We start from the raw sequence: 23,350 nt of genomic DNA, 5'->3' as shown, positions 1-23,350 counted from the left end.
GTTGACCTTCACTAAGGTGGCTGAGGTTTCCCACCTCCGTACAGTAAATCAGTGGGTAAATGAACACAGAGACTCAATTCATCATCAAATGTCAAGCCTGAGACAGAAAGACGGGAAATGATTTAAAAGCAACTGGCAGTTTAGAACTGCTGCAAATATCTCATTATGGAGCTGCAAATTGTGATGAAAAACTAATCTGTGTTTTAAGCTTTGGTCTGCCCAGAGCTGCCAAGGCCCCTCTCCTTCCACCCCTGCCTTTGGTTGGGGTGAGTCCCATCTGACACCCCCAAAAGCCTTTGAGCATCACCCCTTTGGATGCCCCACTCTCCATCAGACCCCGCAGGAGCTGAGCTCCATAGGGTGGATTTTGAGGTGTATTTTGTGAGCATTATCCCCAGCTGAGCACTGTTCCCTGGGGTTTCTTCTCCCCCAGGCAAGCTCCTGCAATGTCACCATGGCAGCCATCACCCTCCTCCCCACAGGACCAACCAGGGAGTGAGGATGTGCTTTGCAAAGTCCTTCACATCCCATCCATTGCAGCTGAACAGGAGCACAGCCACTGCAGCTCACAGGCTCCTCATCCCTCCTGCCAGACTCCTTTCTCCAGAGATGCTAATAAAATGCATTTCCTCTAGCCAGTGTCTCACTTAGGGAACCTTCGCCTGGGTGTGATTGAGTGCACTTAATATAGTCACTCTCACCACAGAAAGGATTCTGAGCCTCCTATTTGACAGCCTTGATCTTAAAGAAATCCATTAAGAGCAGCTTTATCTCTGGGTTTTGTAACCATTAAATCAGGTTTTATCAAGTTGGTGATGCGCTTTCAGAGAGACAAGTGGGAGAAACAGGGAATAAACCTCCCAGACTTCCATGCTGGGGCTGCTGGGCTAGATTTGGGCGACATGGAAATTACCAAGAAAGGGTTTGTCTCAGTGGAAAGCCCCCCAGGTTGATGCTGCCTCACCAGCAGGTCACAAGAGCCTTTGCTGGATGCTGCCACGCTGCTTCCATGTGCCTCAATCAGCTTTCGGTTTGGCAGAGGCACTAAATACTCATTTCAGCTAATAAAGATGCCTGGTAATGTCATATTACAGGGCTGGCGAGCTCCCAGCAAATATTATGGTGAGGCTTTGTTTAATTAGAGGGTTCTCAGGCAATCGCAATTTCCTCCTCATAATGGCGAAAACAAGCTGGGTTTAAAAGTTTGGGCTGGCAACAAACCCTGCTGAGGCTCAGGCATCCTGAGGGCCAGTTTCCTAAGGGCCTTCAGCTGCTGCAGGAGCTTTGCCCCCAACTCCCATGTTGGTTTCTCGTTTTTTTACCTAATTTCATCATTACTACTAGCCATTTTTTACTTGCCCCTCCCCAGCCCAGGTGCTGGAGTCAGGTCTCCCTGCCCTCCTTATTCCTCTGTTGCTGTTCCAGCAATGCTTTTGCCAAGGCAGTGACACTCCAGCCCCCTAAAGATCTGCATCTGCTCCAAGAGGGACAACAGCCCCAAGAATTACTGAACCCATGGGAAGGGCTTTTCAATCCTTCCCCTCCTTCCACACCTCAGTGATGAGACGCAAACTGAGATTTTTAGGCCAAATTAATTCTGTCATTACTGGAATCACTTCCTTCCTGACATGAATGCAAATGGGTAGAGCACACCAAGCTGCATGCCAGGCACAGGTGCTCAAGTTCATTGTCATTAGCAGGGATGACTTCATTAACAAGTGGGAACCCAGGAAGCTGTCCCTAGACTTGTCTTGAGTTTGAGAGGCAGCAGCAGCAACTCCAAGGGCCATGGCCATAATGCCAAGCAGCTGGGACACAAGGCATTTGCATTTCCTACAGGGAAAGTTTTATCAACTTTTTTAAATGACAGCTCTGTAGATTTTGGGCCAGAGACGTGTGCTGCAGGGGAGCAGGCAGCACCACTCAAGCACCAGCTCAGCTTGAGTCCCTGCACTGGTGTTCCCTGAATGCTGGCACATCATTCACCACTCGAGCTGCCTGTGCTGCAGGTACAGCACCAGCTCATTCATAAGCCTCAAGAAATATCGTTCTGTGAAAATGTAATAAAAATTATTCAGCTAATCTACTTTAATAACCCAACTTCAGGGCCTCTCTGTGCTGCAGACAGTATAATAATTTCTAAAATATGAGCTGTCATTTCCCATCAGTGTGAGGGAGGCAGAGGAACTCGGCACCTGACTTTATCGGGGCCACTAATTCACCAGCCTCAGGCCTGTGGAGAGTGTAGCAGCATTTCCAGAGCTAGTGGGCTGCCCTAAGCTCCCAGTCCCATTTATGGTCCCTGCCCTGACCCCTAGCATGGTCCAGGGGACCGGGGTGATGCAGGGGACCTCCAGGACTCATCTCCACAGGGCAGGGATGCTGAGGATTTCCACCTCCCCAGGAAGAAACTGCTGCCACACTCTGACGGTTGTGTGCAGTAATTTTTATGGATCAAGGATGAGTAAAAAGTACCAAAAATCCTGTAAAACTGCCTTAGTGTGTACAAAACTCACTGTCAAATATAAAATGCTTTAAAAATATTCCGCAGAATCAAATCTGCAAACTTTTTAAGTTAAAAAAAGATTCAAAGTGCCTAAAATATCATCACGCTTAACAAAAGTACAGATCCTGCAGTCACAAAGTGCTGTAACAAACACATCTACTCGTCTCAATTTGTGTGGATGGAGCTGCCTGGCACCACTGGCACTCAGAGCAATGCCTGGGAATGCTGGTGACAGAGACACCCCCCAACCTGGCAAGGTGACAGCCAGGGGATGGGGGTCATGACCACCCTCAGACAGACACAGGCACCCCCGAGGTGGTGTTGATGAAGCTGCTGGGCTGGCACAGGAACCTGCAGCTTCGCAGTGATGGGCAGGCAGCCTCACTGGTACAGGACCTTCACGCAGAAGGTTTCCTCATTCTTGTCCTCGTGGTCATTGATGTGAATCAGGATCTCCTCCTCCCCCACTGTCTGGCTCGGGGCGAAGCGCAGGCCGATGGTGTACACCTCCCCTCCAGCCACCTGCGGGAGAGAGGGCTGGAGGAGGCAGCAGCACCTGCCCAGGCCCCTTCATGTGCCCACCTTCCCCCAGCCAGGGTGGCCCTCACAGCCGGCACCCACCCAGCATCACCTGGTCTGGCCAGATGAGGAGCCTGACAAGGAGGGAGTGCTGGCAGCAGGACGTACCTCGAAGGAATCCTCCTTGAACTGCAGCAGGTCGGGGCGGTTGGTGCATAAGAAGTAGAGCCGGGGCGAGGGGTAGGGGTTGGTGTAGGTGATGCGCTTGTTGCAGCCCTTCCCACCTCCCACAGGCAGCGAGATCTCAAAGGCCTGTGGGGCAAGCAGGGGCCGTGGCGAGATGGCACAGATGGCAGGGTGGGCAGCAGCAACAACAGGCACTCTCCAAACCCACTACAGAGAATTGCCTCCCACACACTGCCCTCCCCTCCCACAATTCACATCTGCTCTGCCAGCCAGCAGAAAGAACCCACCTTTGATCAAAAGCAGCAACAATTAATTACGAGTGTGAAGAACAAAGGGCTGGGACAGTAGCAGAGACTAGCCAGCTCCTTCTCATTCCCAGAATAAGCTGTGGTGCTCAGATAACTAGATGGACTTGATGACCCTGAACACCCTCTTCCAGCCCCAACTACTCTGATTCTCTTAACACCCCATAGCACAAGCAGCATGTGGCAGGACAATGGGGCATCAGTGTAAATGCCAATCTGAACCTTTCCCAGTACCAAGGGGTTCAGGAAAACATTTTTAGAAGGAACACATTAGCCAGGAAATCTAATTTTCTGTCTTTGAGGCAAGGCCTCTGCCAGCACAGCGCTAATCGAAAGCAGCATGCTGCAGCTCTAATTTCACAACTGGGAATACTTCCGAGCTGCCGCTCCTCAGCGTGGGGCTGCCTCCAAAACAGCCTAAAAGACATTTTACCAGGGGCTTCAGTGAGATTATTCAAGTACCCAAAGGGCTAAATGTGTGTTTATGGTGGCAAGCGCCAAAAAAAACACAGATGGAAAGAGAGGAAGAAGCAGAAGACAGCCCCGGGTTATTGGCTGAACTGAGACCACTGATCCAGTGCTATCACCACGTTTTGCAGTGGTGAGAGCTGACATACCTTGGAGATGAGGGGCTGCCTGCAGGACAGGCAGAGCAGCCAGGAGGACACCAGCTGGTGGGACTCCACGTCCACCAAGTTGAGGTAGATGAACTTGCTGCCAGCCCGCCGTGGCCTCACGCCGATATACAGGTCCTGAATGCCATTGGCGGGGAGGAGGAAGGCACCGCTTGGATCCATCTGTGGAACAACACCTGGAGCTACAGCCACCCACAACAGCTGATTACAGCCCTGAAAAGTCCAGCTTAGAGCATCAATTAGACCTAATTGCTCTTAAAAACCTGTACCCCTATTCCACCACTATTAAATCCCGTACTTCCCAGCCCCAGGGATACTCTGGGACTAATTCATGTCAGGAAGGACAAGAGCCACTCGGGAACACCCAGGGCCTCCCCAGCCCAGGGGTTCCCCACACAGGCTTTGCCTGGGGAGCCTTTGCCTTTCCTTTACAGGACAGCAGTGGAGTTTTTCTGCCTTTTATTATTCACATTTCCAATTACGGACGAACGAATTCTAAAGAAATTGTGAGTCTTCAGACAGTCTCATTAACGCAGATAATTTGCCCTCCGGGGTTTCGCGCCAATGATCCTACACATGACAGCTCTAATCAAAAGATAATTATCACAAACGCTTTACGGCTCTCAGTTGTTCACAGTTCCGCGTGGGTTGCCTTTTGCTTTCCAGAGGGGGCTTCTCTGGGCTGACCCAGGCCAGCCAGCCCCCAGCCCACCACGGGGGTTACCTCCAGCTCCTGGGGGTGGGAGGTGAAGGCCCGCACCCTCCGCGGGGCCGCGGTGCCACGCAGCAGCAGGGAGAGGCGGGTGAGCTGCCCGGCTGTGCAGGCCACGTCCAGGCGCTGCAGCGAGTGCAGGTAGAACTGCCAGATCTGGACAGGTGCTGCCAGCCAGGTGTCCCTGTGCATGGACAGACAGACAGGGCTTGCCACACAGCATGGGAATCAACATACCCCACCCTTTTGGGGTCCTGCTACTTACATATAAATAGCAACAAAGAACTTTTTGATCTGTGGGCTTGGTCCTCCAGCTACTTTGAGGAAGATGTCCTGTGGCTCGCCAGGCCCCTGCACAGACAACAGAACATTGTCCCAGCAGTTGACCAGCTAATGAGGAGCCCAGGGGTGTCTTCCCATTAACGGGGGAACTACCACCAATGGCCTTATGAAAGCAGATGCTTTGGGTACCTCGTTAAACTACGTTATTAAGTTATTACACAGCTTGGCTGAGCTCTCCCAGTATTTTTAATTACAAAAGAGGATACAAATGACTATCACATTCCAGGTCTGTATCTGTAATCAAATTTTGGCAAATTTTCTGCAAGTTTTCTAACAAGCCCTAATCCAATTACCATACTAACGCATTTCCACAACAGCAATTAGCAACTATCCCTCGTCGCCATTTGCATGGACATGCCTAAGCTTATTTTTCCCTTCCACCCCTTCCTGCTGTGGAGCCAGCCCAGGAGAGCCTCCTGCCTGGGGAGGGAGTGGGAAGGTGCAGAGCTGGGGATGGAGCTGCCCCACTACCCCAGCATCCTTCAGCCGGGATGGGCTTTGCTGTGCACCCCAAGGACACACCGTCCCACCACACGCTGCCAACGGCTGCAGATACCCTGAGCAGCAGAAAGGTCTATCCCAGCCCAACAAAAGGCTGCTTTTCCCCAGCGTCTGAATCATCTGGTACTTGCTCAAAAGAACAAGCAAGCACAGGCTGCTGCATGATGCGATAAGGGGCAACGCTCAGCCTCCCCCACCAAAACAATGCAGCTCCTTTTAACTGGGAATAAAAGGCAATTCCAGCTTCATCACTGCCACTGTGTCACTGCCATGGCCTGGTACACGGGGATGCTCTGTGGTTGTACCCACACTGGCAGCTCTCTGCCAACCCAAACTATCTGCAGAAGGACATGAGGAACAGCGATGCCAAAGTGTAACATACCAAGGATTTGGTTTCACAAATGATGTCGGGGTCGCTGCATCGAACAAACATCTCAGGCTGCCCGCCTGGCACCCCCACTGGTGTGCCTGTGGACAAGGGACCAAGGAAAACACCTTCAGATTCTCCTCTACCTGTGCCTCTCCCCTGCACCCCACACAGCTGGACACAGAACCCCTCATGCTAGACTACCAGCAAACCACAAGGGTGTGCAGGTGTAGGGAATTTGGATTGAAGTTAACAGAGAAAGATGGATGGAGAGCAAGCCAGGAGTCCAGGGCCATGAAGGGGTGAGGAAGCAGCAATGTGCTCTCTGGATGCTGCTGTGCCTCAGAAAGGCTCCATGAGCTATGGATGATGACGAACAGGGAAGAGCCCAAGCCCTGCCAGGCACACCACAGACTCACCAGGGAGGGTGTACCAGGGAGGCAGACGAATGGTTTTCTTCAGGAAGGTGAGCTCTGGGTGGTAGAAGCGAAAGGTCTGGTCCACCACATGGGGCTGCGGCTCCACCTTCACCCGCAGGAGTGCAATGGGCTTCCCCCCGCTCACCTGGAAGGTGACCTGTCCCAGGGGCCAGCAGGAGAGGGATGGGGTTTTCCAGTGATTCTGCTCCTCCCGCACAGCCCCTCAAGCAGCGTTTCACCTGGTTCCCTAACCTGGATGAGCTTTGTCTGTTTGGCCCCGCTCTTCCCAAGGGAGTGAGTGTTCCCATTGGCACCGGTGCCCAGCCCAGCCGGCCCCTGCAGGGTGAGAGTGAGTTCCCTAAGAGTACAGCATCACTGCAGCTGCTGCTGCTCCCCATGGCTGTTCCTCTGCGTTGGCAAACACAGCCAAGGGGAACACTTCACACTGGGAACAGCTCAAAACAGGGGCACGTGCCTACCTGTGCTGCAACCACAGCAGGGTCTGCAGAGAAGGTCTGGTATTTGAAGGGGATGTGGACAGTCTCACTGGGGCGCAGGTAGACCTGAGGCTTCAGGTCATCACGGAGATGGAACATATCCTCCTCCACTGGTGTAACACTCTTGGTCAGCTCCTTGAAGTGACGCCACTCCCTCGGGTCCAGTATGACACTGGGGCAGTGAGCAGCAGAGGTGCTGGTGAGGACTGGGAGGGAGCTGGTACCACCCTGGCATCTCCCCACAAACACAGGGGAGCCCCCACCTGAGCTCAGGGTCGTTGACCTCGATGGTCACAGTGTGCTGGACACTGTACGGGTTCTTCAGGGCGAACTCGAAGAACTCAGCTGTCCCCAGCACAGCGTGGACAGTGCGGGTGGCTGTGATGGCCTGGCTGAGCATCTGGTAGATGCTCTCTCCCTTGATGTGATCCCGGTAGGCATCAATGACCTGCAGGTCCCAGGCACGCTGCTTTGGCCAGCCCTGCCGGGAGAGAAGGAACCATGAGCCCAGAGACACGCAGGAGTCTGACCCCACATGAGGCCTCCTGCCACCAGCCCCCATGTGCAGCCACACCACCAACAGGTGCTGCAGTCAGTGGGTGGACATGGCCTCACTGAGGGTGACCAGGGGGGCCAGGCTCACTTCTGGCCGGCGACTGCGCAGTGCGGCCTCCAGCTCATTGTCCACATCCACCAGCCTGCGGGCCCACGCTGTCCTCCTGCCTGTGGGGAGAGACCACTGTGGCACCAAGGACGGACACCCCAAAAACTGCAGCCCCCAAAAGCCCTGCAATACTGCAGGGCTGGAAAGGGGAGCACCAGAGGGGGCAGCTGACCCACAGCTGGCACTGCAGCAACAGAGACCCTGCCCACCTCAACCCACACAGGACAGGCCAGGCCCCAGCAGGACTCACCACCAGGAGTGTTCAGGGAGCTCCAGCCATCACCTGGGGTGGTGACAGTGCTGTCTGGTGCAGTGACAATGCGGGAGTGGAATGGCAGCTGTCCTGGGGTCCCCTCGCACGGGTGACCTGCCACAAGTGGAGACAGGAGTGAGTGGAAACCATCCATTTTCACTGTTAAAAAATCTACTGCCAATTTTTACATCCCTGATGCTCTGTTCAGCCAATTTACACAAGCAGGAGGGAATATCTGGAAACCAGTGATGCCCAGAAACCCTCACATGCTCCCTGGAGCCTGTTCTGTCACACAGTCACCTGCCCAGGAGTGGAGCAGCACCAAGAGCACACACCATCCTGAGCCACTCACCAGCTCCTGCTTTCATTTCTGTGTTCTGCCTCCCCCAGCATGGCCTGCTGCATCTCCCCCCTCCCACAAAGGCTGTGCCAAGTGGAGCCACACAAGGCTCTAAACCCAGCAGGTATCTTCCCAGCCTACACATCCCATCCCCATCCTTCAGGAAAGTGTACCAAGCTTTGCCACCCTACTTCTAACAGTGTTTTGAAATTTCAAAAAAACAGAGGATGGGAAAAACACCAATCAAAGGGCAGCTGCTGTCCTGGAACAGTGGCTCCACTTCCTCCCTCCCTCTTCTTTGTCAGGGTGTGAGTTAAACCACTCCCTGGGTTGTGGATCTCAGATTCTCCTTCCCAGGAGCTTATCAGCCCTTTGCAGGCAAAGTATGGAAATGATGATTTAAGATATCTTATATGGAGCTAATCTCTCCTCTGAAGATAAGATTTTAAAACCTGGAGTCACTGTACATTTATAGGACACAGAATTAAATACATAAAATAAAAGCAACCAGCAGGTTCTGGGAAGGATGACGTCCCCGCCAGCCTGGGTCTCACTCAGGTACAGCCCCGCACATGCTGGGTGCCCCACCCAAGCCTTTGGGCTGCATGAGCAGTGGGTTCTCACCAACATTGGCCAGGCAGAGGTGGAGGCGGCCCCTCACAGCCACACGGACACCGAGGGGCCGCAGGGCGCCGTGCCGCAGAGCCTCCCGGCCCATCACCGTCCCGTCCGGCTCGTACTCAGTCGTGGCCACCTCCAACTCGTGGTAGGTCCTGACAGCCGTCCGGCCCTGGCGCAGCAGGGGCTGGGGACAAGGCAAGGACAGACAAGGTGTAACGAGTTACTGGGGAGTCTGGCCCAGAGGGGTCAAGGGGTCTGAGTATGAATGACACTAGATGTCCTGGCTATGCAGGGCTTAGTGCTAGAATACTACCAGAGTTCCAGGGAAAGGCAAAGAAAGTTAATGCTTTGTCATCACTTTGGAGGAAAAGATAACAAATCCTGTGATTAGGGGCTTGTCAAGCTGACACCAGACTCGGTTACACAGAGGGACTGACAGTTACTCCATTACTGAAGACACAAGGACAGTGCAATAGCATCTCAACAGAGGACCAAAACGAGAGCTGGGCTCTGCCCTAGCACTCCACACAGGCAGGGGGGCCTTCACCATTACCAGCCATGGGAAAAGGCCTTCTATCTAATCAATACCTCCAGTTTAATGGCAGCAGACCCAACATGGAGTAGGGAGTCTCCATCCCAGACATCAATCTGAAGGCTGTGCTCGGCCAGGTACCGCAGGAACCAGCGCTGCTCCCCAGGCCGCAGGAAAGCCGGATCCACCATGTACTTCAGCTGCAAGCCTGGTGGTTCTGCAAGGCACCACACTGTCACAGATGTGGCACTTGTCTTAGTGAGAAGCCTCAATGTGCACCTCACACAACTGACATTCTGTGTTCTGCTTCAAACACTGGATGATTTGAATGTTTTTCATGACATGCAAATCAGCAGAGGTTTGCTATTAACAGATACCAGCCCACCCCTTGGGCCAGAGGCAAGCCCTCATCCACCCAACAGAAGAGGAGCAGCCGTACATGGATGCTAAAACCAGAGCTTACTGGTTAGGGTCCCATCCTCGTTGACACGGAAAAGGAGCTGTGCTGGCACAACCAGCCCAGTTGCCAGACCCCCATCTGTGCTGACCAGCTGCAGCCGGGGCGTGGTGACCGGTGGGAAACGGTAGAACTGGAAGGTGAGGAAGACAGTCCTTGGCCACAGCCCCTCCACACTGCCCTGGGCATCCCTTGAGAAGACAGAGGGGTTTGGGTCACTTATAGCATGTCACTGCCACCCTGTCACGAGCTCCTCATGCATTTGGCACATGCCAAGATGCAGAAGAACAAGAGAAGATTGGCAGCACCACAAGTATTTGGACTTTTCTGAAGACAGCGGCCATACGGTTTGCCTTAACTTTCCAAAAAGCTTTGTAATTCCAGCTGTCTCCTGCCATATGCTGTGATGGAGGCGCCCAGCAAAGGCAGCATGTTACCTTCCCACAGCACATTGCCAGCCATGGAAGAAACAGAAGCAGGGCCTTATGCAGCCAAAGCCACCCCTTGGGTGCCAACTTTGCCAACTCCATTTGCATTTCTGGAGAAACCCTGCATTAATGAGCTCTGACATCATATTGTAGCTCACGGATCCAATTTAAAAAAAACGGATTATTACTTAAAAGTGTCCGGAAAGGACAAAAGCAGGTGCTAAAAGAGGAGACACCGCTGCAAAGATGTCTCTTGCCCAAGCAGGGCAGAGGGTTGGGGGAATTTGGAAAGGACTTCTGTCCAGGAGGCCTTTGGGATCTGCCCACACAAGACCATGAACTGCTATCCCACCTGTCAAAAGCCAGGAACTGCAGGACAATTTCATTGCCTTGCAGAGGGTCAGCTTCCTCCAGCTGCAGGTTGAAACTGCCCAGCTCCACTGGCTCTGAGATTTCCACTGGCTCCTGGTTGCGGTCCAGGATGTCTGGAAAGCCGGCAGCGTGCAGGCGTGCCAGTGCAGCACGAGAGAGGGACACATGGAAACTGATGGAGAAATAGGGGTGAGCTCCACAAAAGGGGCCATGGGGACCCTGGCAGGCCAGGTGATGGGGCCACAGGAACCTGGGGAGGGGCAGCCGAGCATCACCTGCTTGCCTGCAGCCCCACAGCAGCCATGGGCAGCTGCAGAGGGGTGAAGGGCAGTGCGTGCAGCTGGTCGCTGGCACAGGGCTCTGTGTCCGGTGAGCCCAGGTCGGTCTCCAGGTGGGTGATGCCCCCATCCTGCTGCAGGGTCTGGCCTGTGCCCCGTGGTGAGGCCACGAGCTGGGACACCGACAGCTGGTGAGAGAGTGGCAAGCGTGAACACCCACAGCCCCAAGGCGGCCTCCTGAGGCAGCCCTTGTGCCAAGCAGAGCCAGCAGCCCCCTCTGTGCTAAAGGAGCTTGGCCACCACATGCCCCAGGGGTCATTCCACCAAGAAGTGGTACAACTTGGCCACCAAAGGGTTTGCACCTCTGCTCCCATTTCCCCAGTACTCGCTCCCTGGCAAGAGGAGGGATGAGCACATGCAGCAGGAAGATCAAAGTGCTTAATGTGGCCTTATGAGGCATTTCATTTCATCAAAAATATTTGTGTGCATTGATTCCTGCATCAAGATATAAAACAGCATAAAGAGGGCTCTCAGTATTCACAGCTCTCCTTAAATCCTGGGAACTCTGCATGAACAAACCGTGTGTCACTGTCAGCACATACCAGGGACAACAGCACCCAGCAAATCTGGGCTGTCAAAAATCAGAGCTGCCCTCACTCCTGGGGTGTGAAAAGAGCACAGGGAACCTCGCCCAGCACATCACCGGCAGGAACTGCCTGGAGGAGGTGGAGTTGAGGACACTTAGTGCCTCTTGGCTGCAGCAGACAGGAAAACAGGCAGGGGATGGGTCCAGAAGCACATCCTACTTGTGGGCCATCCCCTGGGGAATGCTGCTGCCCACCACCCACATCCACTGGTGCACGTGACACTTACCCCTGGTCCCCGTGGGGAGACTGGCACTCGCCGTGGGGTTGGCACTCCTGTGGAGAGGGACAGGAGAGATGCTGTAGAGGAGCCATCACCCTCAGGCCCCATTCCTGCAGCTGCACCCACTGCCACCAAACCTGCCCTGTCCTTCCACCAGCCCTTTTCAATTTTAGGGGCAAAGACAGCACAGTGAAGCAGCTTACCATCACCCAAACATTTCTGTTGACTTATTTGCCAATAAGACTGCTGCTTCAGGGTTAACACAGCACATCTCCAGACCCATCCATTATTTTGCCGTGAATCAGGCTAACTCTGCCACAAACAGCAGCTCCCCCATCCCCTGACAGCTCCGCGGTGCCCCACGGCCACACGGTGCTGCCTAAGTGGGATGCTTAATGAGACGTGAAAGTTTTAGGATACTTAAGGTTTTCATCGCTTCTCTGTTATATTTTGTCACTCCCTTCATCTGCTCGAGCATTTGTGCCCCGAAACGGTGGGAGCTTTATTGTGTTTATATTCGGCTGCTCTCTCGCGCCGGCACAGCTGAGCTCACTGTGCCGTGGAGCCGCGGGTCCTTCGCAGCAGAGCAGGGGCACAGATGTTCCATCTCTGCATCCACGTGATGCTGAGACCTTAATTTGCTTTCCCCCACCACATATATCCCAGCTATTCCATGCTGGCTGCTGCGTAAAGGAAACCACCCTGCCTCCCTCATGCCTAAAATACTGTTTGTTTCCTTCCAGTTAGGATGGCTTTGGCTGGTGTTAAGAAGAGGATGGACAGACACAGCAGCAACACCAGCATTTGAGCTGACAGAAGAAGCTCTTGGCCTCCCTTGGGCCAGGCAGCAGCATGTTTCTCAATAGAGCTCTACAAAAAGTTAACCCAATAGTCTCCTCAGGCCCTTGGGACACAGGCTGGAGGGGCACCGCTCTGGGACCACCGCTGCACTTGCAAGCTCTCCCTGGCACCATCAGCCCCCTGAAGCTGGGAAATGCCAGGGAGTTTGTCCCCAAAAATCACCTTGATGGGGATAGCCCCTCACAAGGGACACAGCCCACAGTCCAGCACACTTGCCCAAGCCAGAGCGCTCCAGACCACCACCAGGTTGGAAGCTCAGTGTCAGCACTTGCTTCCCTCTCCCCTCACCACACCACAACTCCCATCACCATCCCAGCCACCTACAGCTGAAAGGCACCAGGAAAAACTTTTCAAGCAGCACTAGGAAGGTACCAGTCATGATGCAGCGTGTGTTGCCGGGAGATCAACCCCGCATACCCTGACATCACCAGACCCCTTCATCTCCCCCTAAAGCTTTCCTCTCCAAAGTCCCTCCCAGGAGCAATCCTGGCTCCTCACCAGCAGAAACACAGGATTTGTCATAGCAAAGCCGTGGTACCACTGCCATCTCGTGGAAGGCACCACTGCACTGGAGCCAGCAGGGAACAGCAACGCACCATAGTGGGCATTGCCTGGCCCGTGGGCTGGCACTAAGTGGCTCATCAGAGAGCTGGGGAGATATCACAGAGCTGTGGGACACACACTGAAACACTGCCTGGCGACCAAAACATCACCCCAAGACACACCCGGGACCCCAGCAGGAGCAGCACTGCAAAGAAAGGGGAGTTTGGTTCCCACAAATCACAAAAATGGATGAAAGATAAACAAGCCAAAGAGGATTTTTAGGAGCACAGTGCATGGGCACAACCTCATGCCCAAACCCAAGCCCACAGTATTTTTCCTTTCACCTCCAATAGAGCAGAGGGGTGCTGGAACCCTAACCACACAGCCCCCAAAACTAGACAGATGCACCTGTGCAGATGCACAGATACTGCCTGCACCTCCTCAGTCAGGCACCAGCACATCCTGCACACATCAACCCAACCCAGACAAACCTAACCCAACCCCATCCATCAGTGGTGGCACAACCAGATTACTTTTCCCCAGCCTATGACTGATACCTCTCTTGTCTCATGTCTGGAGAGACTCTGAGCCCAGAGAGAGGAGCAGCAGTACCTGCAGTGAGCATGTGCTGCTGGTGTGGCCACTGCACCGGGTGACCTGGAATTGGAGCCGGCTGGGGCAGTGCTGCCAATCCCTGGGGATTTTGCACATGGTTCAGCAATACTATCACATGGGAATTTTGCAAGTTAAAAAGTAAGAGCTGAATTCAACTTGACAAAAACTTGCTTCACTCCAGTAATTCATAACTAGCTCACTGAAACTCACTGAAGTCTTGTTTTCTCTCCCGAGCAGACACCAGTGCCACACTCTATATTTTAAATGTCAGCGATCTGGAAAACACTCACTCAGTGATGGCGTAGGAGGCTGCTTCGACTCGTCCCTGTCTTTACATAGGAGCTCCACAGCAGATACAAGATGTTCTTCCGAATCAGTGGAAACACGGAATTGGACAGTCCCAGACTCCACGTGCTTCCCCTGAAGTTGGCAATGAAAATGCTTTCAGACAGTGTGTTACACGCAGCCTCCCTCGTGCCTCCGACAGTGGCCCCCTCGCCCTGACGCCAGAGGCAAAGCTGCCAGGGGCCAGCACACCCTTACCTGCCGGGAGCTCGGTGGGGTCCGGTAGACCAGGGCTTGGCAGGGGCCACGGTGGGCACCACCACGCAGGGGCAGGACAACGTCCGTGTCACCGGTGCCCAGGACGGGGCTCCAGACAGCCCAGCGCACCGAGCGCATGTCGGCCGCCTCGCTGCGGGCACTGCCGGACAGGGCCTGGGGGGTGGGGGAGCACAGTGAGCACCAGGCAGCCCCACCTCACTGCCAGGAGCTGGGAATGGGTGCTGCCAGACAGGCACTGGCTCTCATCCCCCTCCGCACCTCCTCACACCTGGCTCTGGCATCACAGAAGCCACTGCTCTTCATCTTGCTCTGGAGGCACTTCACTTCCCAGGACCTTATGCCTCTGTAACCCCTCCCTCAAGCAGCTGCACGAAGGGATACGTGTTGGACCCCCATCCCTGGCAGAGGGGAAAGGTTTCCACTTACCCAGCGCATCCACAGCCTCCCTCAAACTGAAGGAGAGGCACAGAAAAAAGAGAGGGCTCTGCCAGCACCCACCATCCCCCTCACAGCTAATTATGGCATGGAGGACAAGGACAAGGTGATCAGCTTTGCAAGCAGCTTTGGGATTAAGCACTCTGCCCCAGGGTTGCACCACAGGGACTGGCTCCACTGCTGCCCCAGACAGCTCCCCACAGAGTCAAACAGATCTGCCTCTAGAACCCCAGATCTCCGTGGGACCTTGGGCTTCAGTTTTCCAACAGTGCTGGACCCAACAACAACTTCCAACAGCACAGCTCGGTGTCTCCCTTCTCAGTACAAATCCCTCTGGTCTGGCAATTGCATCTGCTTTATAAATGCCCATTTCCTCTACATTGGCTCTGGGCGGCTTAATAAGAGGCATTTGCTACAATTTCAACAAACATCTTAGCAGGACGATTAAAGCCTCCTAACAAATGCTTGGCCATCGACTCAGCCAGCAAGGAGCTGATGGCTCAACAGTACAAGGTCTCTGGAGGGATACACAGTACTAATTGATCTGGGTTTAACCTGCAGAAAGGTTAAACTAAGATGTGAGTAAATTATCAGTAAGTAGCTGAGAGTATATTGACTGCAGAGACCACCCCCAGAGATTTCTCCTGCCTTTACAGTTGGAGAACATCAGCCTGAAGCACCCAGAAAACCTCAGCATTCAGGGCAAAAATAAACAAAAAAAAGGAGTGGGATGGGTTAACCTCTTTTCAGCATAAATGCCAGATTCTAAAGAAAAGCCTTTTTGATATTACAAAATAAGCTGAAATTCTCCAGATTAGCTTGCCAGAACACTGTAGGAATGCTGCAGGCTACATTCCTGCATCTACATATAAACAGTGGAGAAATACAACCACATGTAATTAAAATAATTCACCAAGCCATGCAGGTTGTTTTGTGCAGTGCAGTGGAAGGCACCTGCACACTTCGTAGGGCCCTGCTTTACACAGCACAGCCACACAACAAGGAGCTACAGCAACCTGGAGGAGCAGGATGGTGAAACAGGGGCAGAGGAAGGAGTTTCTCAGCAAGGCTCACTCCTCCAGAATGGATCCCTGCTCTTTCACAGGCACAGAGACAAGGTGTACACACTCTCAGCCCTACCTTCCCACCAGCTCTCCCCGTGCTGCAGAAGACATATTCCAGCTGGAAGCAGACCCCAAATGCCGGGTGAGGAACCATTTCACTCAGCTGGATGCGGCTCCTCAGCACCAGGGCTTGACCTGCATCCCTGTGCGGGATGGAGAAGTGGCTGTGGGAAGCATCCAAGGCAGGAGGAAAGCAGCACTGGCAGCAGAGGGGCTCCCCCTTACCTGGCTCCAGAGCTGGGCACCCTCTGGCAGCCACTCGGTGACAGTTCTGCCCCTGGCACCAGCACAGCGACCTGCGGTGCCTGGACGAAGTGCAGGCCATTGTGGACGCCAACGTGCAGCCGCCGCTCCCGAACCACCAGCTCTTCACCGTCCGGCCCAGTGTTAGCCTGTGACAGGAATGTTTTCCACCTTGGGCAGCCCTCCCTGCACTGACCACAGCCAGAAGAATTCAGGCAAACCCTTCAGAAACTCAAAAAGCAAGACCTATTCCCCCAGCAGATGAGAGGTACAAAAGTCTTTTGTCTTTATGGCAGAGTTGGTGTAAATCTGGCAAAAAAGGACCTGGCCAGTGGCTGCCACTCCAAAGAGATGGACTCAATACTCACTGCATCTCATCTCAGCATTTCCCATAGCAAAGCAAATCCAAATTCTGCTTATGTGTGTCTGGATATTCAAAACAAAGCACACACTAATCCTAGAAGGAAACAAGCTAAAGGCTTCCACAGCAAAAAAAATGCTGGAGACTCCAAGAGAAACAAATGCATGAATATCACTTACACTTTTCACCCCACCCATAATTCCAGACACTAGAATTACTGTTGTACACTGTGCCTTCCCCTGCCTCAACCACATTGGCAGTACCTAGAATCACGGAATCACAGAATGGTTTGGGTTGGAAGGGACCTTAAGCATTATGTTGTTCCACCCCCTACCATGGCACACCTTCTACCAGAGCAGGCTGCTCCAAGCCCTGTCCAACCTGGCCTTGGACACTTCCTGTGTCCACAGTTTCTCTGGGCAACCTGTGCCAGGGTTCCACCACCCTCACAGCACTCTACTTACCTGAAGTAAGCGATCGCTGTTCAGTAAATCCAGCAGTTCCTCCTCAAACTCCTCCAGAGAAGGGTACAACTGGATGAAAAGCCGCTCCAGATAGCAGGTGACGGTCTTCATCAGCCGGGGCTTCTGCAAGCAGTCACCTGAAAGACAAGGGGGTGGCCACAGGTTTCTCAAGCAAACAGAAAGCCACCACTGCTGTGATGGGGTGCCCTGCAGTGCCAGCAGTGGCTCTGCCAACTCAGCTTCTGAGCACTGGCCTGAGCACCTGCAGGGACTCAGCTGCTTTCAAGACCTTGCTCAGCTTCAGTATCAACATTTACTACCCCAAAGCCATCAGGCTTTCCAGGCAGGAAGCTGGAGAATAATTCAGCTGCAGAATTCTAAGGATTTTTTACCCTCTGAATCTTCAGCTCACGTTATTTTAATTGCAGAACCTCAAAGGGCAATGTGCCATAGGGAGAGATTAACAAAAGCCGAGCAGGCAAGAGCTCATCCCCCCAAACCTGCCAGGCCCCAGTGATGCCTAACCTGCCTCTGAGAAGTTTAAACAAGCTGCAAAAGCTGTTTCTAAGATTCTGCTGAATGACTGTAATTAAACCAGCCATCACTTATCCCTAGCAGCTTCCCAGGAGTAAAGCAATTAACAGACAGGGAACTGACTGAGCCATTTTGACCGATTCAAGACTGAGCTCTGAGTGTGAGGGCTGTAGCCCCATGCAGGGGAGATGCTCTTGACAAGGGGAGACACTGCAAAGAAACAAATGTGCCCCCACAAATCCCATCCCAGTGCCCTGCCTGCCCTGCCACAGCCTCCCAGGGACTCACTGCCTTAAAGCAGGAGCAGCACAGGCAGAGAGAAAGGGAAAGAGCCCTTACCTGTGTCTCCACGTGCCGGCAGCAAACCAGGAACAGTCTGTAGCCCAGATATCAGCAGGTTTTCAGGAAGGAGGTGAAATATCGCCTCCAGGGGCTGGTGGGACTTCAAGGCATACTGCAGGTAGCTCTTCTCCATCACTGTCATGTATTTGTTCTCTGAAGGAAACATCCCAAAATGACCAAAACTGGGGAGACAGCTTCACAGTCCCAATGTTGAATGAATCATTATCTGTAAACACATGTGCTAGGAGCTAAGGAAAACCTATGTTTGCCCAGCCAGGCCACTCCCAGCTGGCAGTAAGGCACATCCACTGAGCAAGACCAGGGCACTGACCACCATGTCTCACATCAAGCAGACACATACGACACACATTTGGGTAAGAGAAGCCACCAAGAAGGACCAAGATGCCATGTCTGGCTGCTCCTTACTTTCCACAGGGTTCTGGAAGCACGGGTGCAATAGGGCACGTGGTGTCCCATGGTACAGCTTCAGCCTGAAAGCAAGGAACACATGTGCAGCAGTCAGTAAATCCACCCTGAAGCTCATCTCCATCTTCCATTACATCTCCATCTTCCATAAAGCCCCTGCTCAGCAGCAAAACCCACCCAAACCACTCTGAAAAAGCCCTGTCCTTTAGGGAAGGGACAGGCATTCCTTCCAAATCCATCACTGCTACCCCAGAGCAAAGAATTCCAGGTTTCTAAATGCTGTCTCTGTTTCTGCAGCCCCAGAACCACCCTTTCTCCCCACCTCAAAGCAGCCATGCACGTTGCCACCTCAATTCCTAGTGTGACCAGGCACATGCAGCAGGGGAACCTACGCTCTGTCCTCAGTGGCTGGGTCTGTCACCTCTGATCCGCTGTGGAAGAGGGGAATGATTCCAAAGCCACAGGAAAGATGCTGAGAGCTCCCATCCCCTTTCCCAGCCATCATTACCACTTCCACGACAGCAGCAATGCCAGGATGGTTCAAGGAGGTGTGGAAATAAATTACCTGGGACAGGAAAGGAGAGAGATGGGCTATTTCAGAGCTGGCAGCAGCAGCTGCAGGCAGAGCAATGCCTTTTGTACTGGGACACTCAGTGGCACAACCAGAATATCCATTAAAACTTCCAGACAGAAGCTAATGGCAAATTACTTCTGGCACTGCTACAAAATCTCAGCCCTTAAGTCTCAAGCATCATCTTTTTGTTTTTTAACTCTCTTTTTGTTGCCAACACCTGTTTTCCAGAATAACTTCCAGGCTGCAGACCCCAAATGAGCAGGGTGTCGCTGAATCCCAGACCTACAGCATTAAAGCACGAAAAAGGAGCTGGAAACCTTCCTGCAGTGGGAAGGGACATGGGAGTAGCCTAGACCTAAGGGCAGGAAGGGACAAAACACAGGTCACCTCTCCAGAACAGAATTTATAGCTAGGTTAATCTTTCTATTAAAAACTCATTACCCCAGTGTTTCAAGGAAAACGTTTACTACAATATGGGCTATCAAGAAGGAATAAAAGACATTCCCACATCTACCCCAGGACATAAATCGTTATTCCATTAGCCTTTATTGCAAGGTGCTGGATTAACGACCTGACCACTGTGCCTGTAGAGCAAGGCTCACCCTGCAAAGGCACATGGAGCCCTGACAGGGGATCCCCTGTGCCACTGAGCTCGAGGGACCCTCCTCAATGTACACAGCAGTTTGCCACTGCATTCTTCTCCCCTAGACCCTGAGGACAAAACCCACCACACAGACTCTGATCCCTGTCCTCACACCTTCCTGCTCTGGTGAGGCTGGCAAGCATGCACACAGCACACATAGGCAGGGGAGCAGTGACTTTCCGCCTTCCCTCACCTGTCACAAATCAATTCCAGCTCCACCTGAACTGTTCCTAACAATGAGCTGCTGATTCTCCCGCACCTGGAAGATCCCACCCCACATGCAGATCACCCCTCTGTCAGACCCTGAGCCCTGCAGCTGCAGGGACAGGCAATGCAATTCAGCCACCACACAGAGGCTGCAACACAGCCCCCCAACACCCCAAAATGCCTGCCAACTGCTCCCAACCACATGGCAAACACCCAGGAATCCTGCAGACAGTAGGAATGTATTTGGAAAGGCAGCTCCTCCCAGCATTCAGCTCTCTCTGCAGCACTCTCTGCCCTAGTTTTAATCCATCCCTCTTCAAAACAAGCCAGGGTGGGACGGTACTGAAACACTTGGGAGAGAAACACACACATCAACGCCCCTCAATGTCACTGTCAATACAAAGGAGGGAAGAGTCCGGGGCTGAGCTGTGCTTCACCTGAGGCACTGAGGAAGTGGAAACAGGAGCTATGAATTGGGAAACATGGGTCATGCTATGGGGCAGCAGGAATCTCCCCGCTAAGGGACACCTTGGTTTGCTGGTATCGGCAGCGGATGGAAATATGGCTTTGGGAGAGTTTAGTTCCCAGATAAGTGGAGAGAAGCGCTGTGCAGGAGGGTGGGCAGCTGCTCCTTCCCTTCTTTCCCACTTGTGAGGAAACACTGCTCTCTGCCGCCAGCTCCGAACACAGCAGGTGGCAGGTGGTGGCACATCGCTGTTCCCACGGTGGGGACCAGCCTCAAAGGAAACCCAGCACCCCAGTTTCCCCAATAAACCATACATAAAGCTTAATAAATGGGCAGTGTCTGGGATGCAGCCTGGGGAAAAAGTCAGGAAGCACTGGGAAAGTGATGGGCGTTTTCCCAGACCCTTGGCAGCCCTCACCTCACTGAACGTCGCCCTGGCCGAGCGTGGCGGGGCAGCGCTGGCAACTCGCCAGTTGCTCCTCCACGTCCTCCCAAAGAAGTGGTGGTAGGTGGCATCGAAAAGGGAGAGGCGCAGCTGGTACTCGGCTCCCTGCAAGGCACAAAGCACTGGCTTTGGGGGTGCTCGGGGACAGGTCAGCTCTGCGTCCCCAAAGCTCAGGATACACTTTAGTATGAGATATAATTCCTGTTTCCTAAGGGATGCCCAAATCAGGCACATGGTCACAGACAGCTTCATGCACTGCTGCAGGACCTGCTGCCAAGCCAGAGGCTGACAGAGCAAAGGAAAAGTGGGAAAATTGAGCATTAAGCATAGAATAAAGAAGCAGTTGATGTTAAAGTGCTATCTAGAAAATTCAATTTAAATATACTTACCTAAACTAACAAAAAGCTAAATGAAAAATTAATTCAACTCAGATTTACAGGTAATAAGGCATGGGATTGAAACAACCTTGTGCTTCCAGGAGATTTCCAGTTAGTTCTCCCCAAAACCACCTTGTTTTAAAAGCCACCATTGGGAGCTCAGGCCCACACACATGGACAGGAATGCTGAAAGGGTCTTAGAAAAAGATGGGGAGTGACTTTGTACACCCACAGAAAGAGACAGAATAAGCAGGAGGGGAGGCTAAACTGAAGGAGGAGCAATTTAGGTTTGCTCTTAGGGAGAAATTCTTTCTTGTTACGGTGGTGAGGCACTGGCACAGGTCATCCAGAGAAGCTGCAGCTGCTCCATCCCTGGAAGCGTTCAAAGCCAGCAGGTTGGAAAGGGCAACCTGGTCTAGTGGAAGGTAGCCTATGGCAGGAGAGTGGAAGGAGATGATCTGTAAGGTCCCTTCCAACCCAAACTATTTCATGATTCTATGAATAGTGAGACTCAGCAGAAACAACAGGTGCAGCAAGACATTGCCGGGTCCCCTCGCGGGGCCGATCGCCCCTACCTGGGAGAGGGCAGCGCCGTGCAGGTACTTGAGGACGCAGCGGAAGGCGGTGGAGCGGGGCGGGGGCCGGGCCCGGCCCCGCTGCGGGTGCGGCGGCAGCGGCCGGTACTGCCGGAACACCCGGCCCCAGTCGCCCATCGCCTCCCGGGGGTCGCCGCTGCCTCCCGGCGCCAGCTACGGCGGGCGCGGGGCTGGAACACCAGGGGACGCGGACCCTGCGGGAACACAGCCACACGGACCCCGCACAGTCAGCACACACAGCCCCGCGCAACAACCACACGTGGGTGGGGACGGCCGCTGCCCACGCCCGGCCCGGACCCGCCTAGGGATGCGCACGAGTACAGCCATGGCAGGGCTGGCCCGTGGCGGCCCGCCCACGCAGCCAGGGGCTCCCGGTGCGGGGGAACGAGACTGGAACTGGCCCCGTCCCTCAGCGCCCGCACCCCCCCGCTCACTCACCGCGCCCCGACGCCATCTTCTCGGGCCCAACCAACCGCGCGCCGGCCCTAGGGGGAAATGGACGCGCTACTGCCGCTCGCCGTCCCGCCGCCCACCTCCCGCGGCCCATCGCCGGCTGAAAGCGGAGACAACCAAAGGCGAGACGACCCTGGAGTGGTTCCGCACCGGCTCGGGGGGCGGCGACAAGACGGAAGCAGCGGCGGCAGCGGCAGCCTCCCCCCTTTACTGCGGGTGGTCGCGCCCGGCTCAACATCGGGTTACTAGGGCGATGGTGCCGCACCGCGCAGGGCGGGTCCTCGCGCTGGGCTCGACCGGCTCTTCAGCCAATAGGGATGGCGCGGCGCCCTCGTCATTTGCATGCGGCGCGAGAGGCGGGCGGCGCGGCCAATGGGCGGTGGGAGGGGCGGGGCCAGACGCGGCGGGGCGGTGCCGCCCCCCACGAGGGCGGGCGGCGGAGCGGCGGGAGCGGCGGACGCGGGGCAGGTGCGGGGGCGCGGGGGGAGCGGGGCCGGGGCCGGGGCCGGGAGGTGGCGGGGATGGTGGAACCGGGCAGGGTCTCGGGCAGGGCCACGGGTGAGGCCACCACGTCGCACGCCCCTCCCGACGCTCGCTGATGCGGAGAGAGGGGCTCTCGCGCCGCCGCCTGCTCTCGGCCCAGTGGGACGCTGGGCTGTGCGGAGGGGGGGGGAGGTCGGCAGTCGCTTCATCCTACAACAAGGCCAGGTGAACACTGTTCGTGATGCTCCGGTGGCCTGCGGCCTGTGGCCTGTCATCGTACACCGGGAGCGGCAGGGTAGGAGCCCCAGTGACATGGTGTCAGCTGCCGGCAAAGCCCCAGTGACACGGGGGTGGGAATATTGGATTTTCCCCCGAGCCGATTTGCGCACAGTGAGTCAAACGTCGCAGTTCCTTCAGCTTCCTTCAGTTTGATGCCGTTTCTTAGTCGGTTCCTTGTCTCGCTTTGGTGCGGTGACCACAGCGCTGTGGATGGAAGGAGCCCCAAGCCCTGTGACCTCGCAGCCCAGATGCTGCTGCCGCTACCTCACCATTTCTTTTTCCAGGCCCGAAACTCGTGACCCTCTCTCTTGCCAGCCTCCATTTTTTGGGGGATGTTTTCCTCATGATGGGGATCCTCTTAGGCCCCCAGCCCTGTTTAGCCTGCGGCCAGCACAGGACTGCTCGCACGGGCACTGCAGGCTCTCATCCAGGTGAGACATGGTCTGTGCTGCTGGCAGGGCACTGCAGGCTCTCATCCAGGTGAGACATGGTCTGTGCTGCTGGCAGGTGTGGG

General features: G+C 54.4%; 1 protein-coding gene across 4 annotated transcripts; it reads right to left on the bottom strand.

Moving 5' to 3' along the window:
• Positions 1-2,431: 2,431 nt before the first annotated feature.
• NPHP4 (nephrocystin 4) lies at positions 2,432-22,220 on the bottom strand. 4 transcript variants are annotated; one of them, XM_019008750.2, is made up of 29 exons: positions 22,060-22,220; positions 21,601-21,815; positions 20,622-20,753; positions 18,706-18,878; positions 18,314-18,378; positions 17,885-18,040; positions 17,012-17,148; positions 16,169-16,335; positions 15,960-16,086; positions 14,364-14,537; positions 14,111-14,240; positions 11,808-11,854; positions 10,932-11,122; positions 10,637-10,828; positions 9,863-10,047; positions 9,456-9,616; positions 8,871-9,051; positions 7,904-8,020; positions 7,633-7,712; positions 7,253-7,470; positions 6,972-7,161; positions 6,745-6,828; positions 6,493-6,649; positions 6,089-6,174; positions 5,129-5,214; positions 4,876-5,047; positions 4,134-4,313; positions 3,194-3,337; positions 2,432-3,028 (listed from the first exon to the last, which is right to left on the bottom strand). In XM_019008750.2, the coding sequence occupies exons 2-29, from the start codon at positions 21,736-21,738 to the stop codon at positions 2,888-2,890; spliced, it is 4,011 nt and encodes a 1,336-aa protein (XP_018864295.1). In that variant the 5' UTR covers positions 21,739-21,815; positions 22,060-22,220; the 3' UTR covers positions 2,432-2,887. The 4 variants fall into 4 exon arrangements, with proteins under 4 accessions (XP_018864295.1, XP_018864297.1, XP_018864293.1 ...); XM_019008752.1 differs by lacking the exons at positions 18,706-18,878; positions 22,060-22,220 and having other exon boundaries at positions 21,601-21,682; XM_019008748.2 differs by lacking the exons at positions 21,601-21,815; positions 22,060-22,220 and having other exon boundaries at positions 20,622-21,574.
• Between the last annotated feature and the right edge of the window lie 1,130 nt (positions 22,221-23,350).

Source organism: Parus major, chromosome 21, assembly GCF_001522545.3.
Source record: "Parus major isolate Abel chromosome 21, Parus_major1.1, whole genome shotgun sequence".
In the NCBI taxonomy this organism is placed as follows: Eukaryota; Metazoa; Chordata; class Aves; order Passeriformes; family Paridae; genus Parus; species Parus major.
This window is presented reverse-complemented; position numbering and strand designations above follow the sequence as displayed.